We start from the raw sequence: 15,749 nt of genomic DNA, 5'->3' as shown, positions 1-15,749 counted from the left end.
TGGACGATATTATTATTTTCAGTAAAAGTATTGATAAACATTTTATTCATCTTCAAAATGTTTTTGAAAGACTTTTACAAGCTTCTCTTGAGATAAATCTTGAGAAATGAATATTTTTCCAAAAAGAAGTTATTTTCCTTGGACATGTAGTTTCGGGTGAAGGACTGAAAAGTTCTCCAGATAAAATTTCTGCTATTATTAATTGGCCTGTTCCTCAGAATAAATCTGAACTTAGAAGTTTTCTAGGTCTTGAACACTTATTACAGGAAATTCGTCAAAGATTTTGCTACTATAGCGAAACCTTTATATTTTATTAGTCGGGAAAAGAAAGATTTTATTTGGGATGATTCAGCTTTTCAAACGTTTGAAACAAATTTTGACTTCTACTCCAATTTTGGGTTATCCTGATCCAAATTATCCTTTTATTCTTGATACTGATGCTTCAAATGTTGGCATTAGTGCTGTTCTATCTCAAAAGATTCCAGTTAATAGTAATGGTGAAGAAAAAGTTATTGCTTACTTCAGTAAGACTTCAAATGATCGAGAACGTAATTATTGTGTTATTAGGAAAGAATTATTAGCTGTTGTTATTTCTGTTGAACATTTTCGTCATTTTCTTCTTGGCAAGAGGTTCACTATTAGAACTGATCATGCCTCTCTCACTTGGTTACTTTCTTTCAAAAATCCTCAAGATCAAATAGCTCGTTGGTTTGAAATCTTATTTCAATATCATTTCGAAGTTCAACATAGACCTGGTCATAAACATGGCAATGCTGATGGTCTTTCTCGGCGTCCATGTGATTATAAAAAATGTCTGAAAATAGATTCTGATGAAAAATGTGATAATAGGCATATTTTCCGTGTCATTTGTGAAATCAATAATGATTCTGATTGGATTAAATTTCAAAATAATGATAACATTCTAAGTTTAATTATTAAATTCAAAAAGGAAAATAAAGTTCCCGAGTTTAATGATGTTTCACATTTGGATTCTACTTTTAAAATTTATTTACTTTATTGGAATTCTTTAGAACTAAAAAATGGTGTTTTAGTTAAACGTTGGGAAGCTCCAAATCTTTCTCATGTTATTCTTCAGGTTGTCATTCCTCGAGCTAAAGTGAATGAAATACTTCATGAGGCTCATAATTCTCCTTCTGGTGGTCATTTTGGTATTAATAAAACGATTCCAAAAATTCGTCAACGATTTTTCTAGGCAACTCTTGAGCAAGATGTTGAGATTTGGTGTAAAAAATGCAAAGTTTGTTTCGCTAAAAAGGGTCCTCATAAAAAGTCTTGCGGTCAACTTCAAATTTATAATGTTGGTTCTCCTTTTGAAAGGGTTGCCATTGATATTCTTGGTCCTCTTACTAAAACCTCTTCTGGAAATAAATTTTTACTTGTTGTTACAGATTATTTTACTAGATGGCCTGAGGCGATTCCTCTGCCTAATCACCAGGCTTCTACTATTGCTGAGGCTTTAGTAACTTAAATATTTTGTAGATATGGTGTTCCTATCAAAATTCATTCTGATCAGGGTCAAGAATTTGAATCTGAAATCTTCAAGGAGGTCATGAGTCTTTTTGGTATTAAGAAGACAAGAACCACACCTCTTCATCCTCAATCAAATGGTTTAGTTGAAAGGTTGCATAGGACTATTCTTCAATATTTGTCCAAATTTATTAGTAAAAATCAAAAAGATTGGGATAAGTGGATTTCTTTATTCTTATTGGCTTATCGTTCTTCAAGACATGAAACTACTGAGTATTCTCCAGCTTTGTTGATGTTAGGTCGTGAATTAAGGTTGCCTATTGATCTTCTTGGAGGAATTAATCCTTCAAAAAATTCTTTTGAGAATAATTCTATAACTGATTTTGTTTTAATCTTCGTGAACAATTAAAGATTGTTCATGATAATGTACGGGATCAGTTGCAAATTAAATCTGAAAAACTTGAGTATATGTATGATTTGAAATCTAATATTCTTTCTTTTGATGTCGGTCAAAAGGTTTGGTTATTTTTCCCTAAAAGAGTTAAAGGAAAGTGTCCAAAACTTTAATCTGAGTGGGAAGGTCCTTATATTATCAAAAACAAACTTAATGATGTTGTATTTCGAATTCATAAAATTCCGAATGGTCGTTTGAAAGTTGTTCATGTGAATAGACTCGCTCCTTATGTAGATGATTAGTTATTTTGACTCTTTCTGGATTCCTAATTTCTGTTGAATTCAGGGTTTTTGTAACTTCTAGTCTGAGAATGTTGGCTCTCATTGATCATTTGATTGTTGATTTAAATTCACAATGTCTGTCCTGGAGCGTTCTCGTGGAGTTACTGTAGGATATACACGGTTGGAGTCATTGTACTGGAATCCTTTTCTTCATTTATTGGCCAAAGTGAAGCAAAGTGAGGTACTAGATGTCCATGGTATCCTAATATTTTTGTTCGGATAGTATGCGTAACTGGGAACCCAATTTTTAATAATTTTGTTTGCACAGTGAGCAGAAGCTATTGAACTTATTCTTGAAAATTCCTTGCGCAAGGTGGAATTGAATTGATTGTTTCAATGATATTGAATCATTTATTTGAGAGTCGGATTTTTATTTAAAAAAAGGATGCGAAGTCGGAATTTATTTGGAGAATTGACTCCATGAAATGTGACCATTCAACCTAATTGTTGATCGAACATTAAATTTATGATTAAAAATGAAATTTTTAAAGAACTTTGATTCTGTGAGGAACTTTTATTTTGTTTAATTCCATGATCTTCCAGTTCTTGACATTTCCTCGTCTTTGGGTTCTTTTGGTTCTTCACTGAGAAGAACCAAAAGAACCCAAAGAGTAGGATTTTGATTTTTTCCTCCTAATTATTTGTTTCATCTATTTTTTAATCAGACAGAGTTGGGAAGCGGCAATATTGGAATCTAGGCTGAATGATTATTATTTTGATTTTCATAATTTCGAATTAGAAATTAAATTTTAGATTCTTCATGTTTTTTATTTTAGCCTAATCCAATATTTTTACCCAACTAATAGAAATTGCCAGGTGGCAATTTTTAGAAGATCGGGAGAAGTGTAAAATATTTGTATGTCGCCATCTAATGACTATTAGATTAACGACAGTTTGTTAGTTAACGACGATTGCTTGACGATTAGATTGTTTAAAGCAACGAGGTGAGAGTTTGTTTATCTCCAGTTTTTGTCTGAGACTTGAGTTGACCGCACGGATTTTTCCTTTCAATGAATTGCTGTCAATCATTAATAAACATTTTTATTTATTTACTAATTTTCCGAAGTTGTTATTGAGTCTTATTTTACTATATTATAAGATCAACTTGGATTTTTTTAGACTAATCCATATATTTAGAAACATAAAATGTCAGCTATAATAATAGAAGTTTTGATCTTTTTAGATATATTTATACTTTAAGGTTATTGGTCTAGCGGTTAATTATTTCTGTCATTGTTTCGTTTCTGCAATTCATGCTCATAAAGAGGATGTTGAGTCTACAAGAGCTGCTATTTTGCAAATAATACCACATGTTTTTGGTAAACATGATAATTGTGCCTTACGGTGTACTTACAAAAAAGATTCAAAGAACTTTAAAATACGACGTCGTATTCTTTTTTGGAATCGTCGAAAAGAAAATTCATTTTTGGAAGCTCGCAAGGGCATTACTTATCATTTAAATAGTAAAATGCATGTTGCTATAAATGTTGAAGAAGAATCAAATCTACCTCTAAGCTCACGTGCTAATGACGACTCAAACAGTTATTTTTGAAATTAAAACAACAGGATTAGAAAAAAACCGATCAATTTATTCAAATTGCAGCTATTAGTACCGAATTACAATTTAATATATACATTTTACCAACCTATGAAATTTCAGAGCAAGTATCAAGTATCAATGAATTCACAATTCAATGAAGGAAACTTCATCAAGGATCTAAAGTTTAAAAGACAGTTCCATTTGATGTTGCTGTAAAAAAATTCTTGGAATTCCTTTGGAAAGTTGGTCATACGATAGTTCTATTTAGTTATAATATTCTGTCATTCAATTTACCAAGAATTATACAATTAGCTGAAAAAGCTTATATGTTTCAAGAGTTTCAGTCTCTCATTAGTGGCTTTTCTGATACTCTTAAACGTCTAAAACAAAAATTGTGTGATCGACGGAAAGAAAAAAAAAGCTTTTCGCAAATGTCACTGGCATCTGATTATTTGCGTAAAAATTTTAACGAAGAAGAAGCTCATGATGCTTTGGCTGATGTGACTGTTTTACAGCAACTTTTAAATCACCAGGTGTATTTCGAGAACCGAAAATTATTGATTGGGTTGATTTATTTAGAGCCAAAAGTTCGATAGCGATCGAGCTACGCCGTAGGATGTGGTCAGGAGAGCTGCACATATACAATAGACACTTTTCTTGAGCTTAATTATAATTTTTTTTAAAAAATAAAGTATTTTTTACGTTAACAATGACTTATTAACAATTTACGAGCTTAACTGAACTTTATCACACGCAAACACGTTGTAGCCGGCGTCGGTTGACCTAGCACAATGATAGAGCAACTGTCATTGGCTAGATTGGAGAAGAAGAGCTAGGATTCGCCGAACGCTGGAACAATAGCTAGCATAGGGCGAGCGGATCGGGTGAGCTCGACTGAGCACCAGCTGGGACGAGAGCGAGTCCAACTGACAGGTTGCGATTAACCTCTCGCAACATACTCCCCGTCTACCGTAACGTTCTCGCGGTACTCGTCCACTGGTAGAACAATGAGCTTGGTGATCGGTGTGGTAAGGGTGGTCTTTGAAGTCTTGATTGAGACCACCCGAATGAGTCCACCTCGTCCAGGATAGACATTAATGCTTCGAGCTAAAGGCCATTGAGCTGGAGGGAAGTTATCTTTAATGAGCAGAACCAGAGAGCCGACTGCAATGTCGTGAGCTGCTTTTCTCCACTTAGAGATTGCGAGATATCTTTGTAAGCACTCTTTTGACCACCGCTTCCAAAAGTGCTGGAGCTTTTGCTGGATTAACTCCCATAGAGCAAGTCGTGACTCAGGGAGATGAGTTGGAGCAGCTTCAGGAAGAACTCCTTGAGAAGTTCCATTAAGAAAGTGAGCTGGAGTTAGAGCTCGTACATTGTCGGGATCATAAGTAAGCGGCGAGAGCGGTCGAGAATTTAACACCGCCTCTAATTGAGCTAGTCGAATGGCAAAGTCGTCATAGGTCAGTAAGGTTGTTTTTAAAATCCTTACTAGGTGAGTCTTCACCGACTTTACAGCGGCTTCCCACTTTCCACCAAAGTGAGGAGCACTGGGAGGTGAGTAGATCCATCTTGTCCCTACTTGAGCTAATAAGCTGACAAGCTGAGCGTTTTCTGATGAGCTTCGACGAAAGAGATCCTTGAGAAAGAAATCAGCTCTCTTGAAGTTGGTTCCACAGTCGCTATAGAGCACTGAGCTTGCCCTTCGACGACTGACAAAGCGTCGGTAGGCTTTTATGAAGGCTTCTGTGGAGTAGTCTGACACCAGCTCCAAGTGAACAGCTGAGGTTATGAAGCAGACAAAAGCAGCTATCCAGCCTTCATATGTTTCTGCGCCTCTTCCCTGGAACGTCTTGAGCGTGAAGAGACCAGCATAGTCTACTCCAATAGTGTGAAATGGTCGAACCGGTACTACACGATCAGCTGGGAGCTGGCCCATGAGCTGTTAAGCACGTCGAACACGATATCGAGCACAGATCACGCATCGCAGGATAAATGAGCAAATAGGAGCTCTTCCTCCTAGGATCCAAAACTTTTCTCGAACATGAATGAGAGTAACTTGAGTTCCTCCATGGAGCGTTCGTCGATGAGCTTGATCAATAACGAGCTGTGAAAAGTAGGATTCTCCTGGGAGTATAATCGGATGGATTCCATCTTCTTCGAGCTCAGAGTTTGTTAGGCGACCACCAACACGAAGTATACTTCTTGATCAGCGAAAGCTGCGAGCTTAGAGACAAAATGCGATGATGGTAATTGAAGACCATCTCGCAGAGCTTTTGATTCAAATGGAAAGTGAAGTCTTTGGATGATCTTCACCCGGATGAGCTGAGCATCAAGCTGTTTTTGTGGAGCTATAGGATTGTGAGCTAACGAGCTGGTGGTTTTTCCTCTGAGCAAGGCGACGAAGCGTAGACAAAGAGCAGTAATCCGTGAGAGCTTGTGATAGAAGGAACCACAATGGATGATTTTCTTCAGATGGAGCTTTAGCTGCGTGCAATAAGACGCCTGATCTTTTTTCTTTGTGAGCAAAAGCTGAAGGTTTAAACTATTAAGCTGGCCAAGAAGAAAATGAGCCTATGAGCTACTCAGGTCCTCTCCACCAGAGCTTGAAGTCAGTTTATTGGTTTCGAGTAAGGCCACGAGAGGCACAATCCGCTGGATTTTGTTTTCCAGGGACGTAGAGCCGTTTAGCGATTGGATTAAGCTCTTAGATAGATAAAACTCTGTTGCGCACAAATTCTATCCACTTGGATGGATAATTGAGAATCCAGGTTAGTGCTACAGATAAATCAGTCCATAGATAGATAGGAGCTTGAGCTAATTCGAGCACTTATTGAACATGTTTCACGAGCTTTAAGAGCATCCAAGCAGCAGTTAGTTCGGGCCTAGAAATAGTGACTGGTTTTAATGGTGCTACCTTAATTCTAGCACACAAGAGCTGGATCTGAGCTGATTTGTTTGAGTTTTGAACTTTGAGATAAATGCATGCAGCCATGGCTAACTGCGATGCATCTGAGAAGCCATGTATTTCTATGTGTGGGCTGGAGATTGTGTGGAGCCATCTAGGCGGTGTTGGAGCTAGGCGTTCTCTCCCATTCTCTCCTGACGAACGAAAGATAAACCTTCTTCTTCTTGTACGAGGAGCTAAGATAGAGAAAAGTTTTTTAAAATCATCATACAGCTTTGTGATGACAAAGGTTCAACGCATGCGCGCCCATGTTTATACAAGTGCGTCGTAAAAGCGGTCATACTTTACCATTACTTTTTAATATTACTAATATTACTATTATTATTAGAAAATTACAGTTGGAACATAAAGGGAAATTCGTAAATAATGTGAACGAAATTTATTGTTAGCAAAATAATTCTTATATTTAAATTAAATAAAAATTAGAGATCAAGTTAGTAAAATTTACCGTGCCAGCACAGTAATTTTTCTACCGCTGACCGATAGATTGTCTAAGAGTGACATCTTACGTCCAGTTTACCGTGCCGCACAATAATTGTTCTTGAAGTTTTAAATATTCTCTATTGGAATTTTTACTCCGTGTATAAATACGCTCTTCATTTTTTTAAGTAATTAATGTCTAGGTGACACTATGATTGTCCAAATTGATTTCTAAAAGATAACAATGAATCAATGCAAATATAACTATTGATCAACCTTTTATTGTAAAGATTTATAATATTATATTCGCAGAGCCTATTGTAAAAAAAGCTGAAAAAGAAGCACTTTATTCATTACGTTTAGTGATAATTTATAAAGTTGAAAATATTCAGATTTTATTAATTTTTTTCCGGAAAAAAATAAAATGGATCTATACAGATCTATATTCTCGCAATTTTTTAGATCTAATTTGATCTACTTATATCTGAAAAACTGAAGAAAATTTGATCTAAGTAAATCTATGTATATCTAGTGAGATCACTGTGTATCTGCACAAATTACTGCATATCTATGGAGATCTCCATTGATCTCGGTGATAAGAAAAATTTAATACATCTACAGAGATCATAGAAGATCTAGAGTGATCGAAACAAATGTACACAAAACAAAGTAGATCTAATTCTGCCAAAAAACAGATCTCAGTAGACCAATGCAGATCTATTTTATTTTTCCCGGATCGTTATAATAATATTTTTTACCTCAAGAACAAAATGAAGCATAATTCTGTATAATGTACACAGGTGGGGATTGCATCTGGCCCAGGGGTAGCCCAGTTCTTTGTGCCCCTTAGAGCATTCCTGATCTCATCCATGCTGACTCGTTGAAACTCCTCAGGAATTCGTGATAGATGTTCGTCACAGAATTCTCTGAAAAGTTGAAGGGCTGGAGTGTCTACATCTAGCGCACTAGCGCGACTATATATTTCGGTCCAGTATGTTTCGACTCTTTCTGCACTCGGGGGCTCATAAGTGACAGGGGCTTGCGGCTTAAGAAAGCGCGAAGGGTCAGATTGGAACAATCTGTTGTCCCTTCGTCGCTTGTACCGCTTTGCTAATGACTTTTTTATGGCCATTAGCGATCTTATTTTGCCTGTGTACCTCTCCTTTAGGATCAGTAACACGGCCGTATTCAAAGTGTGATGTTCACGTCTGATACTCGCCACGATACGCCGAATTCTTAAAGTGGTTTTTTCATTGTTTAAAATGGATTCGATGCTAGGGTATGCAATTTTTTGAGTACTTAATCGTGATTATATTTAAAGAAAAATTTCTTTTTTTTAATAAGTAAAGAATTCTTCCATATTTTATAATCATATAATCGTAATTGTTCCTAAGATCAAGATTAAAAATGTTGTAATATTTCAATTTCCAACATTTCTAAATAACTCTTTATACACATAATTCTTAATTAAATTATCTCTTCTCTGATTATCTGAGTAAATCTTTATCGAATCTATAGACCTTACCCGTGACATAGCAACGTATAATTGTCCATGGTTAAATACATCTTTACGTAAATCTATAGCAATTTTGTCAAATGTCTGACCCTGAGCTTTATTTATTGTCATCGCAAATGCTAATCTAATCGCATATTGCCTACGTTTAACGATGAATACTTCTGAATATTCGTAATACAGTGTAATACGATTGAAAAATATATTTTCAATTCTGTCACCCGTTAAAATTTTACACTTTAGTACATTATTTCCCAGATCTATAATCAACAATCGAGTACCATTACATAAGCCTTCATTAATACTTGAGTTTCTAACGAGCATTACAACCGTATTTAATCTTAATCGAAATTCATGAGGTGGAAAATTAGGTGGATTCAGACTATTTACATATTCTGGCACAATAGCATCATTTATATCACTATTATCACATTGATCAATAGAATCAATACTTTTATATATTTTTGCTGTGGTTGCATCAAGTAAATTAACAACATCATTATTTATTTCATCCACATCAGTATTGCGAGGAGCAAGTATAGCTAATTTTGTAAAATCATCAAAAGTTTCATTTCTTATTGTTGGACCATACAAATTGTCAACAATATTGCAATGTTCATCAGCTATACAATCGTCTGGAACAGTTAAATAATCATTACTATCATTAAGCGTTCCATTAGCTACTGATAATAAAAGTTAAGATAATTCAACTTCATTTGCTAATGCTCGCATATTTGTTGTTAGATGAAATTTTTTGAAATATTGCTATAATGAACTAAATTTTATGGATAAGTTAACTACTTCACTTCGAGGTGCATTTGTCGATACTGGAAGTAGTTGTCTGAAATCACCCCCAAGAGCCAAGATTTTTCCACCAAAAAGTTGAGTATTATTCATTATATCACGCAATGTTCGATCTACTAATTCTAATGCATATCTCGGAGCCATTGGAGCTTCATCCCAAATAAAAAGATCACATTTTTTTAAATATTCGTATTGTTTTGATCGAGGTTTAATATTTGATGTTGCATCACTAAATAAAGGTACTGGCATACCAAACGTTCTATGTACAGTTTTACCATGTGGAAGTAATGTTGCGGCTATCCCTGTAAATGCCATTGTACAAATATTTTTTCCCTTACTATTCAATAAATGATATAAAGTTATATAAGTATATGTTTTACCTGAACCTCCAGGTCCATCAACAAAAAAGCATCTTGATATATTATTCTCTCCATTAACATTATCAATTGAATACGTTACATGATCAACAAAATCTTTTTGTTTTTTATTTAATTGATTATATTGATATTGACCAATTCTATTATGTTCTTGTGGAGAAATATCATCGAAATCAGAATTTTCAATGTCTGTAATCTGTTCCATAGATGAAAATTCGTTAAGACTCGAACCTTCTATTATTAATAAGGTGTTAATTTGTATGTACGCTTTTTTATAAGCTACATTTGCTCCAAATTGTCTAAGAAAATCTTCTGACGTCGCGTTTTTGAATGTTTCCCATAATTGTTCTGGATGAAGTGGTTGACAATGTATTAAAATACGTACGAATAGTCTACGTAATTGATGTGGCATCATCCACGATTCTGCTTCTGTCATAACCTTTTTCCATTCATCATCGTCTTCAATAAGTCCCAATACTAAGCATGTATCAACAAAGGTATTATAAGTAACTCCATTTACAGTTTTTGAATCATCAAAGCTTGTTGCTCCTTTTATATTTAATAACAACAATCGTAAATGAAATAATTCTGTATTTTTGGATTTATAGAATACATACGCCCAATAACATTAAATTGAGTTTGTCGCTTATGCCATTGGGATTGTTCTGAACCATTTGTTTTTTTAAAGACATAATGGCAAGTAATTTCGGAATATATATAATTATGAGCTTCTGAATCTCGTGAGTTCAAGGCAAAAAATTCGAGAAGCATACTTGCTTTGTCTAAAGCACTTATAATACTTTCATCATTTTCTGTTGAGTGAACTACAATAGATTGTTGATTAGGTAAATGTATAGGTAATCGTGTGACAGTATGACTTTTATTTTGCAATTCTTTGTTAAAAATTCGCCAACATGCTTCTACAGGTCCTACATAGCGTCCTTCTAAATAATCTTTAATTTCATCATGGTTGATAATGTTTTCAGAATTTGAAATATTGAAAGCAGCTGCATCATGACCCTTATAAATATATTTATATGAATATTTAACTGCTCTAATACTGGATACAATTCCAATATTTATATGACAATTGAATAACAGTAACAATCTTTGATTATGAGGTACAACAAGACTGTTATTAACTGAAAAATCGTAAGATTTTAATCTTTTGATGTATTGTATATTTGTATTTTTTCGTCCATAATGCGGATAGCCATTCTCATCCATTGCTGTTTTTTCGACAAATGATTTCGGATATTTTTTCGAACACTTACTATTGACCAGGCACCAATCACCACAAGGACCGTGTATCATATTATTCATAACAATATTATGCAACTTAGGATTTATAGTTGGATCAGGGATTTCTGCTGAAATATATTTGTCTACTAATACAGACGTATTTATTTTACAATATTTTTTTAATGTAATTAACATATGCATATATGGTAAACCGCGTTTTTGGAATTCAATTACATCCAAATAAGCTTCAACATCACCGAAAAATTTCTTATTAACAAATAAGTGTATGAATTCTTTTTTTTTCAAATAAAATATTCGAGCTACAAGATCAGGTCTATCAGCTACCGTTTGTCCAGGTAGTAGATTTTCTTCAATCTCAAGCCATTTTGGATTGCAAGTCATGGTAAGAAAAATATCAGGTTTTCCATATTTTCTAACAATAGCCATAGAATCTTGATATAACTGTAACATACTTCGTGGTGAATTAATAAAGGATGATGGAAGTATTATCATTTTTCCGATTTGACTATTAGTATCATTACTTTTTTTATGTGAATAATCAATCAACCCTTGATATGTCTCAACACGCAACTGTTTTTGATTATTTTTACAATAACGTATTCTATCCTTTTCTATTTTAACATAGCTGTCAACGACCCATTGTTGAAATAATCTCCGACCTAATAAAAATTTATTAAAATCATTACGTATAGCTAATCGATACTTAATATAAGCATTGCGAGTGATACTTTTATTTTTATTAACACATGATATATCTTTGTGCCAACCTTTTGTACCATGCGGATAAAATAATGAGTATACTAAAGGTTCTACATTGGGATCCATTGTATTAATGTTCATTTTGTGTTTGTATTTTTTATAGTTACGTATGATTCAGGAATATCTCCATCAGCTGTTCTTGAAAAAACAGCAGCAACTTTATTTATTTGTTCAATTCTAACGATTACGATCCATTCCAGGTTTCAAAGTAAATAACAACTGTAATTCAGGTTCAACATCATTGTTTTTTATTTTCTCTTCTTCTAATACATCTTTCATCATTTGATAAGAACAAGCGATGATGTTAAATTGTCGTAACTCAGTTTCAATATCATTTACTATTTCTAAATCTAATTTATCATTTTGTTCACAACGCAAAAGCGATGCTTCATTAGCATCAATAATAAATAATTGTCCGTTCGTTGGTAATTCACCTGTTGTAGGATATAATACTGTATTATATTGATGATAAATTTGCCCTTGTATTTTAAAACAAAAAGGTCCTGGACGATTTTCATCAAATCGAATTAAATCTGCATTCAATGAAGCAAATGAAAACGAACTATTATAGTATCGTATTCGACTATAAAATTGATTAGATTTCAAGTGAGTACCATCATAGAGCTTTTGCAAAATTGGTGGTAAAGCTAGTAATTCATCAAGAATAGCTTCACCATGATTACAACAATCATTAAAAGAAAATTTTTTATTAGCAACTTGTATAGATGAAAAATGTCGTGCTTTACAGTATTTACATAGTATATTCATTGGACCTATGTAATGTTCCTTTATAGAACTCTCATCAATAAATGAATCTACTGATCTATTATTAATTGTTTCATTGCTAGAATTGTAATTTTGATTTATTGGGTTTGAATTGTTATTTTGATTTTGTTGATCATCATTTGATTCAGAAATTTCATCAGATTGGCATGGTAAGTTCATTAACTCTGGATAACTAATTCCATTGATAGTGCCATTAGATGTTGATGGTAAATCACTTATTTCCGAATTATTTAATGTTAATGCTTGAGGGACGTTTAAATTTAATGTTGTACTACTACATAGAGAAGCATCAGTATTATGTCAATGGCATAATATTGTTTAGCTACTTTTTTCTTATTCCGGTATTCTTTTTGATATTTATTACGCTTTGCACGTTGATTGTTTTGATATTCTTCTTCTTCAGCAGGTGAATGAATTATTTTTTTTCGTGGCATTTTTATAATAAAATAAGAAAAATTACGTGTTGTACAAATAATCAAAGTATTAATTATATTGAAAACCACAACAACTTATCAGGTTTTAAAGAGGGATTTGAATCAAGACTCTGAAATATACTTTTTTTAATAAATGGTAAAAAGAGAATTAAAGTCAAATAAATATTGCTAAAACATATTATGGAAATCTTTATTTAATTATATGATAAAAAATTATTGTACAAATGGTATGATACAATGTCAAAAATTATTGGCACAAATAATTAAACTGTAATATTTTTAATGATAATTATTTTGAACAATGTATTAACTGAGAGTATTGCTCAGTAAAGTTTGATTTTTTTCACAAGAATGACTTTTGTTCTTATTTTCCTTTTTTCTTTATTTTATTGTTATTTTGTTCTTAATTCGTAAATAATGTTATGATTATGACTGTTAAAAAAATGCTGATAAAATAAATTTATTATAAAATAATTCAAATTGATTTTTGATACTTTCTTATGTTCTTTTTAATTTAATCAGGCCGCGATTAAATTAAATTCTTATTTTCTTAAATTCTTAATTTCGCTATTGCTTATTTTCGCAATTCTCAATATCGGTATGATACAAGTATTCCGTAGTATTATACCTGGAAATATATTATAACAGTATATACCTGCAACAAAAATTAACAAATTTATTACATTAGTATCAATAAATATGTGATATAAATTGTCTTAATTATTTGATTTTATTTATAATTCCAATAGTCAATAATTACATCATCAACTGTTATTAATATACATAACAACAATTATAAATAAACATAAATCGATGGAAAATTTATAATGTAAATTTGTAAACAAAGGTATATAACTGATAGCATAACCCTTGATTTAGCAGTAAAAAATGAATATTGTAATCTTGTAATAAAAATATCATTTTGTTTAAATACAAATTCATAAAAAACATGTTATGTGTAGGGGGATGACTTGATGGTGGAAATTCCAATAAAAGAAGTTTATTTATTCAAGAAAATTGATACTCCAATACAATGTAACGCTCTAGAATATTTAAAATGCATTATTTTTATAAGAAATACTAAAGAAAATGTTTATTTGTTTTGTAATGAGTTAAGAAATCCCAAGTATGGATCATATTATATCTATTGAAGCAACATGATTGCCAAAACTGACATTAAATTATTAGCTGATAGCGATGAGGAAGAAGTGATCAAAGAAATTCATGAATATTATGCGGATTATTTGGTTGTAAATCCACATTCATTTTTCAAAGAATTAATAAAAGAAGTGCTTAATGTCAACATTAAGTTTAGATATGACGAATTTTATGCTCAAAATTCATGTCTTAATTTTGGTAAAATCAGACAGACAATCAAAGAATTGATAGGAGAGTTTCAGAAGAAATCTAAAAAACACCAGAAAGTCGAGAATATTACTGGTATAAGAAATTTTATTGAAGCTTATTTGTTGTTTAAAAATGTCTAGAGCTGATTCTAAACATGTCACTGTTAATTGTAAATTATCTAATTTAGTGGGAACTTAATTTATTAAAATTATCAGTAACAGAACAAGAATTGTGCTAAATAATTAATTAATGGTTTTTGTTATGATTATTAATTAATTTATTTATTGATGTTTATTTTTTTTTGTTTAACGTTTTAAATTTTAATTATGTATTTCACTGTATTTTTCTTTGTTATGTCCGACTTTATGGTTACAATTTTTCTTTTCTTTTTTTTTCCTCTCTCATATATATATATTTGGCTTTATTTTTAGTAAACCAAAAATAAACGCATACTTAATTTACCGATACGCTGACAAAATAATTTTTGTATTTGACGGAAATTGAGTCTCACGCTTCCTCATGAGAGAATTCATTTCCCATGCAGAAACCCGAAGCCCTTGCTTAATGGAAAAATTCGTTTTGTTTAAATTTTAGGTTCTCAAGCTGACTAAGCTGAGAAACAGGTCTTTATTTTTGCTACCTTACAAATAGAGGCTATATTTAAATAAAAGGAATTTCATTGTAAGTACTTTTTAAATAAAACGCTGAAATCGGAAGCGCTTACGATGCTTTATCGTTCCGGTCTTCTTGGAAACCCTCGGCGACTTAGACCAAGTACCGAGTCTACCTGTAGACTAAACAATTTTTATCGAGGCTTTTTGTCACTGACCAGAGATTAGTCAAGACAGCCCGCGTACTTAGCGTCGCGAGAATTTTATGACGTCAGTTAGCTCAACGACGTCGAACGAGCAGTTAATTTCAAATCGAAGTTTAGTTTGTGGCTAAATATATAGATATATTACGAAAACAACTGTCATTAAAGTGAAATAATTTGGGTGTAATCCGAACGTAAATAAATATCAAAAAGAAACAGAACCCGTGGTACAGTTCATTGATAGTGCCTCTCTGGACAACATCCCGACAACCTGCAGGTTCAAACCTTTCATCATCAGTCGTAGCTGTGTAGGATATCTATCTACAAAAAGGTAAGGTGCACAATTTTCCCGCTATTCGAGGAAAAGTCACTCAGCAAGAAAGGGTCAGAAGGATAGAGTCCTGAACGATCCCTAAATTAGAAATAAAAATTAAAAGATAGAGGAATTCTGTCCTCTATCTGAGTTTAACTTACGTCCGCGCCTCCTGGGCCAAGTTCATA

General features: G+C 32.8%; 2 protein-coding genes across 2 annotated transcripts; both read right to left on the bottom strand.

The window, feature by feature from the left end:
- Positions 1-4,703: 4,703 nt before the first annotated feature.
- LOC118065351 (uncharacterized) lies at positions 4,704-5,702 on the bottom strand. Its single transcript, XM_035080555.1, has one exon. The coding sequence runs from the start codon at positions 5,700-5,702 to the stop codon at positions 4,704-4,706; it is 999 nt and encodes a 332-aa protein (XP_034936446.1).
- A 6-nt stretch (positions 5,703-5,708) lies between these two features.
- LOC118065350 (uncharacterized) lies at positions 5,709-11,933 on the bottom strand. The gene is made up of 6 exons (XM_035080553.1): positions 11,412-11,933; positions 10,463-11,354; positions 9,849-10,394; positions 9,471-9,770; positions 8,677-9,347; positions 5,709-5,870 (listed from the first exon to the last, which is right to left on the bottom strand). The coding sequence occupies exons 1-6, from the start codon at positions 11,931-11,933 to the stop codon at positions 5,709-5,711; spliced, it is 3,093 nt and encodes a 1,030-aa protein (XP_034936444.1).
- Between the last annotated feature and the right edge of the window lie 3,816 nt (positions 11,934-15,749).

Source organism: Chelonus insularis, unplaced genomic scaffold, assembly GCF_013357705.1.
Source record: "Chelonus insularis isolate UGA/USDA-ARS -01 unplaced genomic scaffold, ASM1335770v1 contig_30_pilon, whole genome shotgun sequence".
Lineage (NCBI taxonomy): Eukaryota > Metazoa > Arthropoda > Insecta > Hymenoptera > Braconidae > Chelonus > Chelonus insularis.
Note: the sequence above shows the minus strand (reverse complement) of the source record. Positions and strands in the feature narration are given on the sequence as shown.

Excerpts from the sequence above, each read along its gene's own strand:
- LOC118065351 (XM_035080555.1), bottom strand. The coding sequence starts at position 5,702 with ATGGGCCAGCTCCCAGCTGATCGTGTAGTACCGGTTCGACCATTTCAC.
- LOC118065350 (XM_035080553.1), bottom strand. The coding sequence starts at position 11,933 with ATGGATCCCAATGTAGAACCTTTAGTATACTCATTATTTTATCCGCAT. Across the intron at positions 9,771-9,848 it reads TGATGGACCTGGAGGTTCAG|GGATAGCCGCAACATTACTT; the intron begins GTAAAACATATA and ends TGGCATTTACAG. Across the intron at positions 5,871-8,676 it reads TATACGTTGCTATGTCACGG|CTCGTTATTGATCAAGCTCA; the intron begins GTAAGGTCTATA and ends TACTTTTCACAG.